This window comes from Telmatherina bonti (genome assembly GCF_933228915.1).
Source record: "Telmatherina bonti genome assembly, chromosome: 17".
Lineage (NCBI taxonomy): Eukaryota > Metazoa > Chordata > Actinopteri > Atheriniformes > Telmatherinidae > Telmatherina > Telmatherina bonti.
Window position 1 is genome coordinate 10,710,762 of NC_136615.1, and position 21,427 is coordinate 10,732,188.

The 21,427-nt window shown below is 40.2% G+C and overlaps 1 protein-coding gene across 1 annotated transcript; it reads right to left on the minus strand.

The window, feature by feature from the left end:
• Positions 1–2,987: 2,987 nt before the first annotated feature.
• On the minus strand, positions 2,988–21,427 carry arsb (arylsulfatase B). Its single transcript, XM_079256638.1, has 8 exons — positions 21,109–21,427; positions 20,452–20,638; positions 20,078–20,268; positions 19,496–19,703; positions 15,820–16,063; positions 14,660–14,730; positions 5,913–6,044; positions 2,988–3,275 (listed from the first exon to the last, which is right to left on the minus strand). Exons 1-8 carry the CDS (start codon positions 21,376–21,378, stop codon positions 3,010–3,012), a joined length of 1,569 nt encoding a protein of 522 aa, XP_079112764.1. The 5' UTR covers positions 21,379–21,427; the 3' UTR covers positions 2,988–3,009.

Consider the following 21,427-nt stretch of genomic DNA (forward strand, 5'->3'; position numbering starts at 1 on the left):
AATTAAAAAAAAAAAAAAACCTACATTCTATTACATTATAAAAATAACTCCATAAACAGATTTTATAAATATATTAAAAAATACCCACACATAATACAAATATACATAACTAAACCTAAAACCATTTCCCCAACCTAAAGCCCCGAACCTTCGTCTAAGCCCCACCCATCTGTCTTATGGCCTCTCCTGGAACCTTTAAAGAGTGTCCTTGGGGAATGGCTAAATGCCATTTTACCATCTACCACATCTTCACATTTACACATATCTGTTATTAAACATCAATTCTTTTCTTCCACAGACAAATTACATACATCAGTAAATATTAATAAACGTTTGTGTGATTCAATGAATATTCATTCATTCATTTATTTTCTGAACCGCTTAATCCAATTCAGGGTCGCGGGGAAGCTGGAGCCTATCCCAGCTGGCTTTTGGGCGACAGGCAGGGTACACCCTGGACAGCTCGCCAGTCCATCGCAGGGCCACACAGAGACGAACAACCACTCATGCTCACTCCTATGGGCAATTTAGAGTAACCAATTAACCTAACATGCATGTCTTTGGACGGTGGGAGGAAGCCGGAGTACCCAGAGAGAACCCACGCACACACAGGGAGAACATGCAAACTCCACACAGAAAGGCCACTGACCAAACCCCTTCCCAGCCAAGGATCAAACAAGTGACCTTCTTGCTGTGAGGCCACAGTGCTGACCATTATTCCACCATGCAGTCACACGAGTCCACACAGGAGCCCTAAGGTCTTGCCTTCTGCCAGGCAGTAAAAATAATTGGTGTGATAATGCCAGCCACTGTGGCATCTGTACATTTGTCCATTTCCCATAAATCCAATGTTTCCTCGGGACCCAACCTTTAGTTGGATTGAACAATTAACTAAAAAAAGCAAAAGCAGAATAACATAATTATGTTGACATTAAAGGTGAACTTCATTATGGAGTCGGCATGCTACTTTTTTTATGTTTAGTTTATATTTTTGTGCTTGTAGGATGAAAATAATTCAAACTTTAGCTTCTCAGCAACTCCTGTTACAATATCCGTGGTTGTAAATAATGTGTTAAAGTTTGTTTCCCTCCTCCACGTTTACCCAAACTAAACCAGTATCTCAAACATGAAGGTAAGAAAGATTGATCATGGGGTCTTGAGGTTCTTTAGTTTTTCCTTTGTGTGCTGTAATGATTCTTTCATGCATGTGCAGAACATATATGTATCTTGCAGTAGCAGATCAGGTGATTGCTCATGTAAACTGGGTGACGGTCCCTGGTTGAGGCACATTTTAAGTTTTAGTGAGGTTGAAACTGATGATTGGCTGCAGTCCGGTCTACAAGAACTGCAATCATGCAACTTTTAGTTCCAAGTTTTCTCCACAAACATGAATCCAGTGACTGAATTCCCTCATCTGTATGTCATCCTGTTCTGCAGAGGCCTGGTAACGAGCTGTTCATTTGATTCACGTGTGCTGGAGAAGGGATGCATTTAAAAGTTGCAGGATAATAGATCTCAAGGCCTAGACATTCTCAACCCTGGGCTATGGACTGACTGACTGATCCCATCTGTGCTGCAGACATCACAGGTGAACTATAGCAGCTTTCTAGCTGAAGACTTTGGTCTTTTAACTGGGTAAATTAATACTTGTGGAAAGCTTTAAGTTACTGTAGTTACGGTGCCTTTGTGTAAATTGAAATTCTTTTTTTAGTCAGACCAACTGCTGATTGGTTGATTTCAACGTTGTAATTTTGTTTTGTTTTTTTGCTTCTTCAGGCTCTCATTTTCCTTTTTTTTTTTTTTTTTTTGATTTTATTAATCAATAAATGACTTATTTTAGGTAGTTCTAGTTTTGATGTTATCATCTCATTTTCTTTAGATCAGGGATCATCAATCCAATTTACATAAGTTAAAACTACAAATTTCCCAGTTTACTGAAGCTTTTGAGCTTCTTTTGCAGGGATCCTCAATCCTGGTCATTCAGGGCCAATATCCTACGTGTTTTTGATGTTTCCCTGCAACGGCACACTTGATTCAGACTGCGACTTGTACAGAGTTTGATGTCAAGCTTTTACAATCAATAACCAATTGATTTGAGTCAGATGGGAAGCAGCAGGGACACTGCAACACTCCGCCTCTGAAGAACCAGGACTGGGGATCCCTGTTCCATCATTTCTCTGCACAAGACTCATAACATGATCAGGAAACAACCACCGGAAGCGAAAGAAAATTGCTATGGCTCTACATCTGGAAAACAAGCAATTATTCAAAAGATTTTAAAAAATGGGATGAATAAGGCATTTAATCACTTTCAAGAGTAAAACAAACTGCTGATGTCACAGTCCAAGTAACAAGAAGCAAAATTAAAAGAGGCTAAAATGCTCTTTAGACACGATTGCTCTGTGGAACCTGGCCATATGAAGCCACCGCCTCTTTTATAATCTAGTCATCTCACTATGGATATAAAATAAAAATAGACCCTGAGATGGATTAACAAACGTGGCTAAAGTTGGCACGATGTGCACCTACTTTTTCTCCTCCTCACACAGTAGAATTACTGAAAATGTTTAACCTAAACATTAATGAACAGCTATGTTTAATCAGTGAAACATTAACCAGGTTAAACATGCCTTCTGTGTGGTTTTGTTTGTGAAACATATGCAGGCCTGCAGCTTCTCAACAGCAGATAAATGACGTGCAAAAACCTGAAAGATAGTTTTTACAAATCAAACCCATGTGCAGCTTACAAATGAAAACGCCCAACAGGACTGCAAATCAGAGGTCAATGGTGATAGCAGAGTTTCGGCCTCAACAGTAACAAAAAACCTGAATTTAAATATTTTCCTTAAATCATTATGAACCAAATTAAAATCATTTTAATATACAAATATAAAATTCTTATTAAATAGTAAAATCTCTATAAAAACTTATTTATCTTTAAAATACTCCCTGCTATTATTATTCACAGTTAAAGTAAAAGACCCTTCATCATGTCAGTGCCTCCTCTTTCTAAGCCCAGGGCCCCCAGGCTCCAGAGGGGCCCGGGTCACATCTGGGGTCATCACTGGGAAAGTTTATGGGCAGAGCAGTTTTCTGGTGGTGTTGGAGTCTGTTGAGGAGATACTCGACTACTGTGGGGAACCAAGCTGACACTTCATTCCTTTCCTCTGGATCCTTTTCTACGTCAAACAGCATCACAGACTTCACAGGGTCCATCTGAGAGGGGCCGGACTCGGAGCTGTTGTGGCCGGGCCGGGGGAACCAGAAGTCGCAGCCTGCATGGCGGATAAGATGAAGGGAAATTCTATTCAATTCAATTCAATTCAACTTTATTTATATAGCGTCAAATCACGGCAATGCCATCTCAAGACGCTTTACAGACAGAGGGGAAAACATAATGAAGGCCAATTCATAACAGCCTATATAAGGAAACCAACAGATTGAGTTGAGTCCAACTCAATCTCCCATCCTGAGCAAGCACACTGGCGACAGTGGGAAGGAAAAAACTCCCTTTTAACAGGAAGGAAACCTCCGGCAGAACCCGGCTCAGGACAGGCAGCCATCTGCCTCTGCTGTGTGGGGGGAAGAGGACAGAAAGACAACAGACAACAGGAACTGCTACTCCCGGCCAGGGAGACCTGCTGAGACAGGAAACATACATGTTAATGATGCAACACTGTTATGGGGGGGGAGGGGGGGGGGGGGGTAAAAGAAAGAGATAAAGAGAAAAAGAAAGAAGCTCAGTGTATCAGGAAATGTCCCTCAGCAGTCTAAACCTATAGCAGCATAACTAAGGGATGCTAACCATCCCTAGCTATAGGACTTATCAAAAAGATAAGTCTTCAGCCTAGTCTTAAAGGTGGGGAGGGTGTCTGCTTCCCTAACACTAACTGGGAGCTTATTCCATAAGAGAGGGGCCTGATAACCAAAGGCTCTGCCTCCTGCTCGGCTCTTTGAGACTCTAGGAACCACAAGTAAGCCTGCAGTCTGCGAACGAAGTACTCTACTTGGTATATAAGGAACAATGAGGTCTTTGATATATAGTGGTGCCTGGTTGTGGAGGGCTTTATATGTAAGGAGAAGGATTTTAAATTCTATTCTAGATTCAACAGGCAGCCAATGAAGAGAGGCTAAAACTGGAGAAATATGATCTCTCATGCTGGTTCTGGTCAGGACTCTGGCTGCAGAATTCTGGATCAGCTGAAGGCTTTTCAGGGCATATTTAGGAAAGTCCAGTAATAGAGAGTTACAGTAATCTAGTCTCGAAGTAACAAAAGCGTGAACCAGTTTTTCTGCATCACTCTGAGACAGAATGTCCCTAATTTTGGCTATATTACGTAAATGAAAGAAGGCTGTTTTAGTAACCTGCTTAATATGTGGGCCAAAGGACAGGTCAGGGTCAAATATTACTCCAAGGTTTCTCACTGTAGCACTGGAAGCTAAAGTAATGCCATCCAGGTTCATTACAAAACCGGAAAATTTAGCTCTGAGTTTTTCAGATCCAACGAGAATTACTTCAGTCTTATCTGAGTTTAAGAGGAGAAAATTTCTAGACATCCAAGTCTTTATGTCTATGAGACAATTTTGTAGCCTATTGGGCTGATTTGTTTCATCTGGTTTAAAGGATAAGTATAGTTGAGTATCATCTGCATAACAATGAAAGTTTATTCCATGCTGTCTAATAATGTTGCCTAAAGGGAGCATATATAGTGTGAAGAGTATTGGTCCAAGTACAGAACCTTGAGGAACTCCATGACTTACTGTAGTTTGGGAGGAGGACTTGTCATTTACATGAACAAACTGAAGTCTATCAGATAAATATGATTTAAACCAGCTTAACGCTGTACCTGTAATTCCAATCACCTGTTCTAGTCTTTGTAACAGAATGTTATGATCGACTGTATCAAATGCAGCACTAAGATCAAGCAAGATAAGTACGGACACAAGTCCTTTGTCTGAGGCCATAAGAAGGTCATTAGTAACTTTCACCAATGCTGTCTCAGTGCTATGATGAGCTCTAAATCCTGACTGAAACTCCTCGCATAAATTATTTCTGCTCAGGTGGGCATGTAGCTGAGCTGAAACTATTTTCTCCAGAATTTTGGACATAAACGGGAGGTTAGATATAGGTCTATAATTTGCTATCACCTCTGGATCCAGAGATTGCTTTTTAAGTAAAGGCTTGATTACAGCAGTTTTAAATGATTGTGGTACATATCCTGTCACTAAAGACATATTGATAAGATTTAATAGGGATGTATTAATTAAAGGGAAAATGTCCTTAAAGAGGCTCGTTGGGAGAGGGTCTAAGATACAGGTGGATGGTTTAGATGAAGCTATTATTTTAGTTAATTCAGAGGGTTGGACAGGACAGAAACTATTTAGACACAAGTCAGATCCTGGTTCTAAGGATGCTTCGGAGACCACAACAGGCTCAACATTATAGGTAGAAGGAAGAGTATTGTGAATTTGATCTCTAATAGTGTCAATTTTATTCCTGAAAAAATACATGAAATCATCACAGCTAAGTGAGAAAGGAATACATGGCTCCACAGCGCTCCGGCTCCTAGTAAGCCTGGCTACAGTGCTGAAAAGAAACCGAGGGTTGTTTTTGTTTTCCTCTATCAATGATGAATAATAAGCTGTTCTTGCCGTACGTAAGGCTTTTTTGTATACGATTAAACTTTCTTTCCAGGTTAAGTGAGACTCCTCTAGTCCTGATGAACGCCATCTGTTTTCCAAACGCCTTGATGCCTGTTTTAGAGCTCGAAGCTGGGAATTAAACCAGGGAGCTCAGAAAGGATGTCAATCCCACAGATTAGCAGAGATAAGAAGTGAATGTGTGAGCATTCATGTGTCCGACTCTCTCACTTAGACTAAACATGTCATTACAGGTAACAGATGATACCGACCTGGGTAGCCAGTCAGCAGCTTCCAATTTGAGGATCGAATGGCGGCGTGAATGGACACATTGAAGCTGGAGTTGGCCCACGGGTCTCTGCTGACCCCCCGAGCCAAAGTTAACTGACGCTGCCTGCCAGGACCTGCAGGGAGCAGAAGACAGAGCAGATTGTGTGGGATATCCGCCTTCAAAAAACACTGGAAATCGCTGATCATGATGATATTAGACCAACACTGGACACAAAGCGCCCTCTGTGGATGTCTATGTAAACTATGAAAGAAGCTAAACTGGCACCAAGTTTGAGAACATACCTGGAAATCAGTCAGTATCAAATGGAGGTATGAAAAATGATTAAAAAAAAACAGCAGGACCTGAACAGTTAAAACAAACTAAACTGGTTGAAAATCACAAGAAGAAAGATTAGTTTTATGTATAAATTTCCTAAAATATGAGTAATTTGGTTGATTTTAGCCTTCTACGTTTGCCAAGCACAATGAGTAATTTGCCATCAGAGCAGTTCTGCAGATGCAGAGATGATACACGAATAGGAAACAAAGCGAAAGGTTACCACTTGTCATAATTTCACCAGTTTAGTAAAGCAAGGATAAATAATTCATCCTCGTTCTGACTGCAACCAGAGTTTTCTCATATGAGCTACGACTGCACTCACGGAAAATGCGTCCCAAGAGTGAGCACACACATGTCTGTTTTCCCAAAAACAAGGTGATCTGGCGTTGAGAGTATTCCTAAGTTCATGCCGTTGCTGACCCCAACAATATGGTTCTGATTAGGCAGATTTGCAAGTGATTTCAGACTCCGAACGCTGTCAAAAACAAGAACTTCCTCACATTCTTTACATAAAGACAAATCCGCACCCACACAAGACATGTGTTCCCATTGGAGCTCGTTTAGCAGAGCCGGTTCCACCACAGCGACATGACTGGAGAGTTAAAACATTTCCGATCTCAGCGTTTTTAAACCGCACGATAAAAGCTTTGACATTCAATTCTTCACTGATCGTTGCGCAAATGACGTGTGGGTATCTTAATTGCTCTCACATGCATTAAGCGGGTCTGCTCGACGTGGACGAAGCAGCCTTGCAGAGTTTGGATTGTTGCATAAGAATGAGATATTCAATTAGGTGGGAATACTGTTATGCAAGCAGGTGAGGTGATTAACAAAAAAAAAAAGCAAACTTTGCAAACATCAGGATTTGATTTAATTTGGCCGTTCTCTAACTCTCGTGAAAGAAAAAGGTATAAAGCCCCAATAATTCTGTGCATGAGCAGAGAAGGATTGCTCCTCCTCATCCGAAGCAGGATGATCCACGAATGGGTTCAGGAAGGAGGTGGGAGGAACAGTGGGAAGAGACTGACTAAGCAGAGAAATTGCTAGAAGGAGAACAGAGGAGTGTGCAGGGGGAAACTTGGGGGTGATTTAAGTCTTGGGCCAACTCCAAGATTTCTCTCTCTCAGCAATCAAGAAGTCCAGGGACCCCGCTGTGACCCATTTTAGTTGGGATTCCTCTGCTCACACTTGAGCAAAGAAGAGGGATTTCAAAGCCAACATGAAAAGAGGAAAAGTATGTAGAAAAGAAAGAAAGGTCTATTCGTGAATTAAAAAGAGAACCCCAAAGAGGCATGAAGAGAGTGTGAGGAGAAAAGGAGAAGGAGCATCTCTAGAGTGAGGGACTGGCTCAACAGGAAGGAGAAGAAGAATCTCAGCCTGGAATGTAAAAATGGGAGGCTGCTTTTCACTTTGGTGGCCAACAATAAAGATCTGAACATAAAACATGTGGGTGAAAGCCTGCAGCACAGCAGTGATGTTCCTCGCTGTTTTTTCTTGTCATCTTAATGATTTAGACGGTACTGACCACCAGTAAACTTTGAGGATCATTTGAGCAACAGTGGATTAAGTTGTGTAAACAGTCCTGTCTCAGAAACAATAAATCTAAGACTGGACTTTCCAAAGATGTCTTCTTTTAAACTGAGATTAATTAGACAGTTGCGCTACTTATAATTATTTATCTTACTTCTTAAAGCTAAATGGAACATTTTAGTGGCCGCCTGTTGTTTTAACAGACAAGAACTTTTATGTTTTGTGCTCTTGAATCAGCCATAAAGCTCTCACATAGCCAGTGTAAACTCCCTGCTCAGCTATGAGCAGCCCACATAAAAGATAACCCACTGGTGTGATTGATTATTCTGGGTAAGAAACCAACACAGAGCTTCGGAGAGATGGCACTGCGTGTAGGTCAAATGCTGACTGGTTGAAAGTTAGTTTTCGGAGAAAATGCCTGCATCATAGTTTCTGATAAGCAAAGCTTTCTGCAATAATTGAGCTACTTCATTATTTTTGACTGAACCTTGGACATCAACCCCACACAGTGGGACTGATGGTTACGATGTCTTGCGAACACTAAAATCAGTCTCATCTCTTTTTGCATGCAAGCTGTTGCTTTTACTTTTAGAGCTTTATACAGGATGTTATCGTCAGTAAATGTAGCATAACACTTTAGGACTTGGACTTATTTTAATCTCACAGTGGAGATATTCACTTCTTACCGCAGCTTTTCGTGTAGAATGCGGGAAGCAACAGAAGAAAATAAACATCCACCGATTAATCAATTTAATCAATTAATTCAAATTTGATTTTTATGAAGTTTTTTCTTTTTTTTTTTTTTAGTGAAAATTGCACTTTTTTTTTTTTTTTTTGTCCAGCCAGCACCTTTTGGGCTTCTGTAGATTGTAGTGACGTCAGCGCAATCCCGCTGGTTTCCCACAGTACCGCATAAACACGTCAACATGGCAGCTAGTAAAGAAGAGCTTGTTCCCAAAAAAGGGAAACTTTAATTTTTATTACCTCATTCCCAAATTGTTTAGGTTATTTACTGTCCAACTACTCTAAAAGGAGTAACTATTTTTCTTCCAAGAGGATGCACTTTTATTAACTAATTTATTAGTTGTTTTAATGTTACAATAAAGTTACACAAGTGAAGTGAGGCCTATTCTTAAATGTTTGCTCAAAGTGGCAGCACCTGCCATTTTTTATTTATTTATTTTTTTTTACAAGCTTATTTAACAGCTTGTTTAGTTCTACTTTAAATTTAGGTAAACTCCTAAGCTGACAACAATAGAAGCATTTTTGAAAAAGAATAATTTTTGACATTTGTAATCTATTTTTTATTCTTTAACAGTGAATCAGTAAATTTAACAGGGAATTGATTAAAATTGTAAATTGGGTTTGGTTAAAAAAAATCAAAGATTTTATCTTTAGGCCAAATATAAATGTAAGTATTACACACAAATATACACATATGTATGGATAAAAGTGTAAATAAAAACATCACAAGCTTTATATACATATTTACAAGGTGGCAAATGTAGAAAGTATGATGATGTAAGTAGATAATGGAGGTACTGCACGTTAAAATATAAATAAGTACTACATAGTATTATGACTGCACAAATGAGTTGTACAGTCTGACAGGCATTTTAAGTTTTTTGTTTTTTTGCTTTTGCAATGATCATTTAACCGTGTAGGGTGTGAAATTATACATAAAGTTCCATGTATACATTCTTATAACATGCATCATTATTTTGTGACCAATAACTACTTTTTTTGAGAATCAGCTGGTTGTTCCCAGTTTTGCAGCCTCCAGTGCAGAATCCTCATTAAAAAGCAGTGTGTTCACCCAGGTCTTGTGTTGCCATTGATCCAGATTAATACATGCAACTTAAATAGTCATTTGACCTCAGACTGAAAGCTAACTGAGTGGTTTTCTGTCCTGTACTGTCTATGGTGTACCCTGCCTCTCGCCTTGTAGCTGATGGAATTGCCTTTACTCCCCCCAACGCCTGCACTGGAAAAAGTTGAATAAAAAAATAAATGGATGGGTGCTAAAACTAGATTTTAGCAGGTCTTCGTTTTACTCATCTTATTGGTGAAAATATGTCCTTCACACAGGATTACTAAATAATAAAACATCTGTTACAGTTTTGATAAATAAATGAGGAAGTTATACTTTTATTGTGGATCAAAAGCTTCAAATCTGTTCTCTCTATCACTTCTTATATACCCACTGTGGTACATCTGTGAGAAATTTGAAGTTAAAAGGAGTTATTCCTCATGTACCTCAGCAATTTCTGAATGCCAAACTGAGGTGCAGAATTTCCTAAAAAGCCAGAAATAGCTGCCTTCAGACCAGAGTCCCACTAGATCCTGAGAGATGGAGGTGGTTTGGTCCACTAATCATTAAGTGGTTTAGACAACAGTCCACTCTGCTGTGTTTTCAACATGTTTTCAGTCCCATGACCCATTTCCTGGAAACCTCCCTACAATCAGAGGTTAAATGACACACACACACACACACACACATACACACACACACGCCCTTCCCTCAAAACGTCAACTATCTCAGATTTCAACATGGCCGAATAATTACCATTTCTTTGCCTGATCACCATTAATCAGATGACAAAATATCCTACTGGGACATTTTAGTAATAATATTATAAATTAAAATAAAATCTGTAACTAAATGATATGTCTATACGTTTCAAAGCACAACTTCTCATGTCAACAGCACAGGACGTCCACTGAAGACACGAAAACCACGTGAGATTTGTCCACGAACTCAACCATGATCCACTCAAACAACTTTCAAACCCTCATAACAAACGTAATTTAGAAATCTCTAATAAGTTTAGTCAAACGTTATGTAACATGCTATTCTTAGGCCCCAGTCGGCTTTGACTGGAGACTAATGTTTGAATTCAGGCTCAAACAATGAGCCTTTGATTCTCGTGACCATGCTGAGAAGAGAGAAAACAGCAGATTTACAACAGCAGACAAGAAAGAACATATATCCTGCACAGCGTGAATACAGAGGAGGAAGAGGGGGAGGAAGTAACATGAGGTTCCCATCATCTCAGGCTTTATCAAACTGTTGCCATCGCTGGTGGATGAGTTATGACTCAAAGAGTTTAAACTGACCTGGGCAGGTATTCTCCCACAGTTCGCAGACATGCATGTTCGGTTTATTAAAGGCTCTAAACTGACTGTCGTCCATAAAACGTGACAGCCGGACCAACAGTCTTCAGGTCACCAGCAATCCTGTGTGGATAGACTTCCAGCAGGACTGCCAGACATATATTCATATGAACATCATTACAGTCATATTTACCTTGGTAAGGATTCATGTCCAGCCAGTTTTATACAATTACCATCCAAACATAAACTAGCAGGATCTAACTAAGCAGACAGGTAAGCGCCTCCCATTGGAGAATTACTGGGATGGTTCTGTTTCAGCTGGAAACGACTTATTTCACTTTAACTGATGCAGTGAGGAGCTTCTCATTTCTTATTCAACCATGCTGGAGGACACATCACATCATTGTGGAAAAGACATTAACTCATTGGCTGCCAGGCATTGTTGCAGCAGAGAGCCATGTGCGTTTTGGAGCATTTTGGCTCATCTGTTGGGAATGAGGAATGTGGAGGGCCGATTTGGTCAGGCCTTCGGGCGTCTTCGCAGTGCGCACTCGGGGTGCATTCACAACACGTTGGTGGACGCTTGGAAAGAACATTTTGGAGATGTTTTGAAGCGTGCCCAGTTAAATTGGCTTTCCATTTACAGAAACCACAAAAGAGCCCTGCGATGGACTGGCAAGCTGTCCAGGGTGTACCCTGCCTTTCGCCCAAAGACTGCTGGGTAGGCTCCAGCTTCCCGCGACCCTTTATCGGAATAAGCGGTTAGGAAAATAAATGAATGAATGTATGAATGAATGAATGAATGAATGAAACCACAAAAGACGTCTTTGGCTTTCAGGGAGTTAATCTGTTTCAAAATGGTTAATTTACTGAAGTCAAGCAAAAAAATCACCTAAGGAGATGTTATACCTGAAATTACAAATATTTTTTTAGACTTCCGTCATTTAAAATACAATTTTTAGTCTGTTAATATAACCACGTTGCAGGTTTTAGATGATAAAGACAAAAAAATTAAACATCCATATGATGACTCTTCTTCCATTAAATACGTCCAATAGTCTCTCAGATGATGATTTTCTGTTTTATTACATCTTATATCACTATAGAATGAATGTTTATGTATTAGATTATTGATCAGGAATCTAAAAACATCATCTTGGAGTTCAACCTCTTGGTTGACAACACCTATTATTTCTGCATCCTGTCCAAAAGGACATATCAAAAACAAATCAAGTATATATTCTATATATAACTGACAAAGCCTGTATGTATAACCTGTAGGGCTGTGACAATATGCTTTTGTCCCGATTCGATTTGATACCAATTGTTTGGATGCCGATTCGACTTAAATTGCGATTCTTTGATATTGCTAATTTTTGTCGACTGAAAACATAAAAAAGGTGTACAGTCAGTAGCCAGACCATCATTCTGCTGCTGTCTGTAAAGCGACTTGAGATGGCATTGCCGTGATTTGACGCTATATAAATAAAGTTGAATTGAATTGAATTAATGCTCATGAAGACATGTACAAAGATCAATAAAAACGATAAAAATGACAAAGATTTTATTTTTTTGAATTTTTTTTTTTTTTTATGGGAAAAAATAAATCTAAAATAAAATAATAACCTGGGTCTCAAATTAAGGCCGAAACCCATGGATTAAGATATGTGTTACTGTCAGAGTAAATCTGCCGGGAACACAGTGGAAAATGTAGGCAGATACGTCCTCGCAAATGAAAACAACGCGATAGAAGTTAAGTTTTTATTACTAGTAAAAGTAATGTCTGATGAGTAAGGGTGCACAAATAAAAGCTATTTCAGAATGAGTGTTACTCAGGTAAATATTGCCACCTTCATCAATAGTCAACTGTCAGGAGAAATGAGGATAAACCCCCAAATTTACCTTAGAAACAACATGAGGATACGAAACAACTGAAGCCTAAGATAATATATAGGAAGTAGGGCTGGGCGATATGACCAACATCTCATATCCCGATATAACTCATTTTATATCCCCATAATGACATACATAACAATATAAAATTGTTTGTGTAATTTTAGGTCAGTCATCAGTTGTGTGTCAAATGTGCTTGGCAACGGCAGCAGTGATCTTCTTCCATCTGTGGGAGCTATGGCCGTATGATGTTTCACGGATGAATATCTGTTGCAACGTTTGTGTCTGGGGTTTATTATTAGCTTTCGCCACCACTTGACGCTGCTTTTGCAGCTTTTACTCGTTGACTCTTATTCTTTATCCTGATTCTTGTGCAGGTGATAAAATGAGTTAGTTGTGTCGGAGTCCGTTGTTGGGACTGTTGTCGATTCCACGTCGGTCTTTTTATATCCAAAAAGGCAGACTGATGTCCATCCATGCGACAGAAATTTCCCCTCTTTTAGGAACAAGCTCATCAGTTTGGGTTGGCTGGTCGTCTTTTAGAGAATTATCCTGCTCTAAAATGCGTCTGCTACCGTTGTTCTCCATGTTTGTTTATGTATTGCTGCGTGCATGCTGTAAAACACATTTTGACATAAATACTGCAGTAAAGCACCTTATTATGACATAAACGATAGAGCCTCATATGAAATGATAGACATTTTCTATCGTCCAAACGTTATATATCGTCAAATTGCCCAGACCTAATAGGAAGTGTGAATACTTCACTTTAAACCCCCTTCGTCTCCATGGAAACTCCCAGAACCTGTGATTCATTTCAATCAAAGGCAGACATGTTAGCAGAGTATTTTTGCGACGTAATAAAACTTTTGACCTCAAAACAACAAAAGTAAGACACGATTTATGACTTAAGTCTCATTTGTCAGCTACTCTTCGGCTACTAGCTCGCAGATTTGATGAGACGAAAATCTTTGTAATCAGCCTTTACTTTCATATCAAATCTTGTTTGCGTGGTTTGCTTGCAGTGGAGAAATGAGCAGAATTTCTACAGTCTACACTGCTGTTCTCATGCTTTTTGTTACATTCCCCATATAATGGGAATTAGTCGTATGAGTCGCACCCCCTCCAGGACACACTGTCTGCTCTGGAGAGCAGCCTCAGTGATAGACTGATCCACCCTCGCTGTGTGAAGGAGGAGTTTTACAGGTCTTTTCTTACTGCTGCTGTCAGACCATACAATAAAAAGTGTTAATATTAATAACATATTGTCCAACCATATCCATATGCAATACCCAAATACCATGTGCAATATTAAGAAACATCTCTGGTACAACTCACTTAAGCAACTTTATCGCTATTTATCTGTCTAATGCTACACTGTACATAGTCATATTGCTGTATATTACACTAGAATATACTGAAGTCACTTATTTTTACTGTTTATATGCTGCACACACTTAATGTATATAACATTTATCTTGTATTTAGCATGTTTCTATTCTCCTGCTGTTCTTTATGCGTCACAACACTGAAATTTCCCCACTGTGGGACTAATAAAGGCTCATCTCATCTTATCTAATTGCTTGGACTTTGAATTGTGTTTTATTTGGATGGCAGTGCTGGGTAGAGTCTTTTAGCTTAGTTTCTCTCCATCAATTCAGTATGTTACATGTCAGCATTAGTGCTTCCTATCATGTGCAAACATCTTCTGTACTGCACATATCTCATGCTGACCCCCGTACAGAGGGCTCCAGTCAAGAAGAGGTTCAACTCTATCACAAAAATAAAAACAAAACAGGTCTTTTTTTTTTTTTTACTTCATTATTAGCTGCAACGCACAGCAACAAGTCAGAATGGAGAAAATGAACTTACATGGAGCAATGTCAACGTACTGGGCGTCAATGTTGTGCAGCAGCTCCAGTCTGGGTGAGGCAAAACCTTTGCTGGGAGATAAAAGTAGTGTTACTCTTAATCATATGGTTACACAACCAACACACACATACACACACCACAACATCTGACTCATGCACTGTGAAACCCACATGGATCTGTAAATGTGAACCAGCTGGCTGTTGTTTGCCCGGCTCTGACCGCACTCCACCACAGAGAGAACGCACCACTCGCGCTGACCACACAGTCTGATAACACGACTAAAATAACTCTCACTCTCCACGGCCTGCCTGCTGTTCTGGGCCTTCCTTTGGCTCCTATTCTGTCAGGCTGCTGCTGCTTCCTGTTAACAGGCTGGCCAATTACAACGATGTGAAACTGTAAAGCAACAAACACAAGCTGCAGCTTGCGCCCTGTGTTGTTGTGGCGTTTGCATGGCGATGCCAGCAGCCAGGCGGTCAGCTGATGTGCAACATCCAATGGAGACAAGCGGAGGCCCTCTGAGTGGTAGTTTGCGGTCCAGGCTAAGCCGTGATTTTCTGCTGGTGCAGCCCTCAATTTCACCTCATTGTCTGTGTCCACATTTAGTTTACAAATATAATGTGTCAGTCAAACTGGACTCGGTGACAGCCTGCGTGACAACCCAAAACGCACATGGAAAGTCCATCTGTGGCACAAAAGCAGCTTCATGTGACTCATCAATTACTCTCTTACGGCATCTTTGCAAAATCCCCCAAACCACAAAAGTTCAGCTACACATGTAATTAAATTCATTGCTTTTAAAACGGTTCCAACATCTCAGGTATGTCACTGCATAAAGCGATTCGTTGCTAAGCTAATTAGCTGATCTAATAGCAGGACATCACAGGCAAGAGAAATAAATCAGGATGGAAGGGTTAGACATTCATGTGAGATGACTGATGGAATTTCCTTCTCTTTTTCTCCCAATGCCGCAGTAACAAAGGGCTTATTGAAGGAAAAAGGGGCTCCCACAAGAAAAAAGACACTGGGTCAGGAAGACAGGCAGCATGAGCTGCAGGGAGAAGGAGCAGAAAGAGGCACAAGGAGAGGGAAGTCTGTCAAAGTCCAGAGATGCCATCGCTACCCAACAACCACCATCAGCTGGGAATTCCACATCTCACCTGATGGTGTTCCACATGTTGAATCCATCCAGCGGCTTTGTGCCGTTGGTGCTGCCTCTCGCCAGGCCGACGAGTGTAGGCAGCCAGTCAGAGACGTGGATGAGTTCCCGGTTGATGGTACCGTGTTTTTCCAGAAGCGGGCTGGTGACAAACCCGACTCCCCGGACACCTCCTTCCCACAGTGACCACTTCCTCCCCCGCAGTGGCCAATTGCTGCCACCAGAACGCGTCTGACCTCCATTATCTGTCAATCAATGGGGACAAAAATGTGTTGTTTTTTTTAAAACAAACAGGTTATCACATTAAAGTCTTTTGGAAACGGAGTCAGTTCCACCTATGTGGAAAATACACTACCTTTCAAATGTTACTTTAACACAAAGAAAACACTTTCTTTTTCTTGTTTGGAGTTTTTTTTATGATATACTTGCAGCTTAGTTCAAGCTGTTGAAAGCTAGTCTCCTTTTCAGCTCCACATTCGGATGGTAAGGTGAGAATTTGGTGGAAACGTGAAAGAATGGATTCGTACTGCTTTGCATGAACCGTTCAGGCCGCTGCTGGTGGTGTAATGGTGTGGGCACACTTTAGGACCCTCGCTACAAACACAGCATGGTTTAACACCACAGCCTCCTTGGGTATTGTTGCTGACCATGTCCATCTCTTTAGGACAGGGGTGTTAAACTCCAGTCCTGGAGGGCTGGTATCGGGCAGGTTTTTGTTGTTTTCCCCTACCAACGCAGCTGATTCAAATCAAATGCATCCAGCAGCTTCTTGTCAACTTGTTTTTAAGTTTTGGTCAGGTGTGTTGGAGCATGGAGACAACAAAAACCTTCAGGATACCGGCCCTCCAGGACTGGAGTTCAACACTTGTGCTTTAGGAGCACAGTGTAGCACAGGCATGCCCAGCTCTGGTCCTTGAGGGCCACAATCCTGCAGGTTCTCCATGTATCCCTGCTCCAACACACCTGACTCAACCTAATCACTCATTTTGCAGAACTTCATAGGCTGTTGGATGCATTTAATGAAAGCCAGGTGTGTTGGAACAGGGACACACAGAAAACCTGCATGACTGCGGCTCTCCAGGACCGACTTTAGATACCTCTGGTGTAGCATCTTCTGATGGAAACTTCCAGCAGGATGATGCACCATGTCACAAAGCTCACATCATCTTCACCATGACGATGAGTTCACTGTCCTCCAATGGGTTCCACAGTCATAGATCTACATCCAACAGAGCAGCTTTGGGATGTGGTGGAACGGGAAATTCTCATCACCAACTGTGTGATGCTTCATGTCAGTATGGAGCAAAATCTCTGAGGAATGTTTCCAACATGTTGTTGAACCCATACCACCAAAAGTTAAGGGAGTTTTGGAAGCATAAACCTGACACGTGGAAGATGCACCAATTAATAGATGGAAAGAGAGGAAATAGATAGAGATAACATTAATATCAGTAAAAAATTTCATTGCAATCCACCCTGCAACTGTTGAGACATTTTATTCTGGACCAGAGTGGTGGAAAAACCAACCGACAGGCTCTCTCTTTCTACCGCAGAGCTGCTCAAAACCAGTGATCTAATACACTAAAACAACACAGCGAGGCTCATCCATGTGTCTCCCCCTGCAAGGCCGATTCTTCGGCATAATATCCAACTATTACACAATGCAGTTACACCAACTGTCATCATACCAGTACGTCAGTCCAGTATAAACACACTTGACCAATTGCATCCAGGTAGGGCTCCACTTTCAACAGCCGAGTGTCATGCAAGTCCAGGAAATAGTCTGTGTTGATTCCTGAACTGTTCTGGAAAAGACCGTCTGCTCCTTAATGTCTTTTCAAGCCGCTTTAGCACTCTGAAAGGCTGGTTCTCTCTTTCCCAGCTCCCCACCAGTTTCCCCACAGCTCATTTGCCCACAGTGAAGTCCTGGTGAGGTAGTCAGTTTGCAGAGATTTAAGCTCAGAGCTCATTTATTTCCTGTTTAAGCCTCTCACATATGAAGGAGTTGGAACAACTTCAGCGTGAGCCTGTGATCAAAAATACAGACAGCAGCTCTGTTTGATCACATCGCAGCGTGATGAAACTCCATTTCATATTTACACAGAAGCATTTAGAGTTTATCTAAAAGTGGGTCTTTTTAGACTGACAGTGAATGTCTGCCTGGCATATGTCTGGCAAACTCCTCTGAATCAGAAGCAGAACCAACTAAATGTGGAGGAACAATGAAACAGACCACCTACTGCAAACAACCACAGGCATAAAAACGCCCACACTTCACCTTCACAGCATTGTTCCTGCTTTCTAATTACCCTTTAAAACACTAATGCCACTAAAAATAACCCTCAAAGTAGTTACCTACTTCAGATGCAAACCATAAGATGTTCCACATGTGGAAAACTGTGAGCGGGGATGTGTTTACATGAAGTGGTTAAAGCCACATTATGATCCTCAAATGCTTTACGAAGGATAAATGTCAACAGTGCAAACACTGAGGTTTTGTTTTCAACAGGAGGCTACCCTCTAGTGGACATCTGGAGCTTTACAATCCCTATATTTCTTTTCTTTTCTGTTTTTATAAACTCATAAAAGTGGTCATAATGCAGATATAACTATCAATCACATTCTGCTGCATTGATGCATTGGAGCTAGCACTAAACTGCTCAACTCCTCCATCTGTTTCTGTCTTATAATGAGATTTTTATCTTGGGAAAAAACTCAAATATTGAATGCAAGCTATTAAATAACATATATAATGTAATATATAATGTAATAATAATGTCAATAACTGTAAAAAAGAAAAGATATGTAATTCTTTTTACAGTCCAGTAATTTAATGCAAAATATACAAATAAATATAAGTTTAATTAGCCTCCTGCCTTAGATTAGGTCAGATATCTCTAACACAGAAAATCTAAATGACTCACTTTCTTTCAGTCTTTAAACGTTTTATGAGAATTTACAGACCAGATTTTGGGAATTTCAAGTATTTTCATTTGTTATGTGAAACATGGCCTGTTGGTTTGGTCCTGAACATGTGTTACCATGGTGATTTGTCCTGCTAAAGTTAAACCGCCACAAAAACCTTGAAAATTATACAATAAAATGATGTGATTTTATGTTATGATTTATATTTATATTATATACATTTATATTTATATTATATTTACATTTATATTTAATGTTAATCAATTAATATTTTTATATTAATATTTTAATATTTCATATTAATTAATAAATATTTAATATTTAAGTAATTTATATCTATATTATATAACATATTATATGTTATATTTATATTATGATTTTATATCTTAAAATGATACAATAAAATGATATGATTTTATGTTGTGATTTATATTTATATTATATACATTTATATTTATATTATATTTACATTTATATTTAATATTAATTAATTAATAAATTTATATTTTAGATTAATATTTTAATATTTCATATTAATTAATAGATATTTAATATTTAAGTAATTTCTATCTATATTATGTAACATATTATATGTTATATTCATATTATGATTTTATATCTTGAAAATGATACAATAAAATGACCCTGCCCACATTCTGATTTAAAGCGCCGATCACTTGTCTCAACACCACTGCATCAGTCTGGGACTGAATGAAGAAACAAAAATAAGTATAAGTCAGAGAACATCTTACCTGTGGAGAAAACAAGGACTGTGTTGTCCCAAAGTCCTCCCTGCTGCAAGGCCAGGGTGATGTTCCCCACTGCCTCGTCCATGGCTGACACCATGCCAGCATACAGCCGGCGATGAGGGTCTTTGATGAAACTGTAGGGGGCCAAGTAGCGCTCTGGTACCTGCAGGGGTTCATGCACCGCTTGAAGAGCCACATAGAGGAAGAGCGGCTGAAAGCAGAGAAGACAATGCATCAGGACTTACCTCAGGATTAAACCCAGGGATCCCCAATCCTGGTCCTCGAGAACCCGTATCCTGCAGGTTTTCATAGTGTATCTGCTGCAACACACTTGATTCAAATCAATATGTATTTAGAAGACATGTGCAGAGCTTGTCTGAGTCTGAGACAGGAGTTTTCCAGCAGGGACACTTGGAAAACCTGCAGGACACCGGTCTTAGAGGACCAGAGTTGGGGATCCTTGGTCTAAAAAACAAAAAAATTCGTGTTAAATGAGAACTGTCAGTTTTATGGAATTTGGGTTCTGCATAAGATTTTCCAGGTGTCTAGCTGGTGAAACATCATGTACATGTGCATGAGTGTCACCTTGCTAGAGTTGTGTTTTTTGATGATGCTGGTGGCTCTTTGGCTGAACAGCTCAGTGGAATAAACTCCTTTATATGCAGTGGCAACCTCTTCTCCATCCCTCAGATCCAACGCACAGCGAGTCAGGTTCAAAGGCGCGATGCCAAAACAGCGGGTGTGAGTGAAGTAGTCCTCGCTGCCGAGCAGGTAACCTGGACACACATCACTGAATGAGTCACATGTTGTTCATCTGTGGCTGTATTTACCTTATTTTAAGACATGGTTAATATAGCATAGATAATATATAGCATTAAAATGTGTTTCATTCCTCTTCTCATGTGAATGTAAATAAGATAAATTCTGTTCTGAGATGATGAATTGAATAACATACTAACCAAAGTATGAGTCAAATCCCCGGCGCGTGGGCAGGCAATCCTTCTTGTACATCCCCAGGTGCCATTTGCCCACCATGTGTGTGTCGTACCCCGCCTCCTTCATGAGCTGAGGCAGCAGTTTCTCATCCAGAGGGACACAGTATGGCTGACAGGGCCAGATGATCTGGTGTTGCATGCCTGTGTGGATCTGGAAAAGAAAAGGCAAGCAGACTGTTGGGAAATAAACCTGATGTAAGAGCAGAAGAAGAAAAAAAAGGAACCTAAACGTGGTGACAGTGATGCAAAAGACTGCACATCCTGCAAATAGGCGGGTTGGTTTGGTTCCTCTTTCCACCAACATCCACATAAGATTTTGCTTCTATGGATTTTTTTTAAAATTAAATACCAAGTTATTTTTAAGCAGAAGATCATTTTGTCATAATGAAACCACGATAATAACATATTTATACATGTTTCTATTTATTTATATTGAATGTGTGCATTAATTTTACTTTTATTAATCTAAAACACACTCTGTAAGCAGTAAAGTCAACACGTAGAGAAATGGGCAGTGCCTTGCAGAGTACTGTCTAGTGCCTTGCTCAAAGTGCGCAGTAGTTATGAATAACGGAGCAGGAGCTGCTTCAGTTTGTGCAGGTGAGAAGAGGCGGGTCTCACCTGGTACCTGCCGGTCATAAGCTGATTCCTGGATGGGGTACACAGCGGCTGGACGTAGTAGTTCTCCAGCCGGACTCCTTTAGCAGACAGCTGGTCCAGGTTTGGGGTCCTAATCTCAGAGCCGTGGTAGCCCACATCGTACCAGCCGAAGTCATCCGCCAGAATGAAGACAACGTGAGGTCTCTGCGCCGCTAAAACAGCAGGGGTGTTGAGGATAAACGCCACAGAGATGATCCAGAGAGCCGCATGACCCTTACCGACCACCGTCATTTTTCACACAGCTGGTTTAAGTCCGAGTAAAGTCAAAAAGTAAATCCGT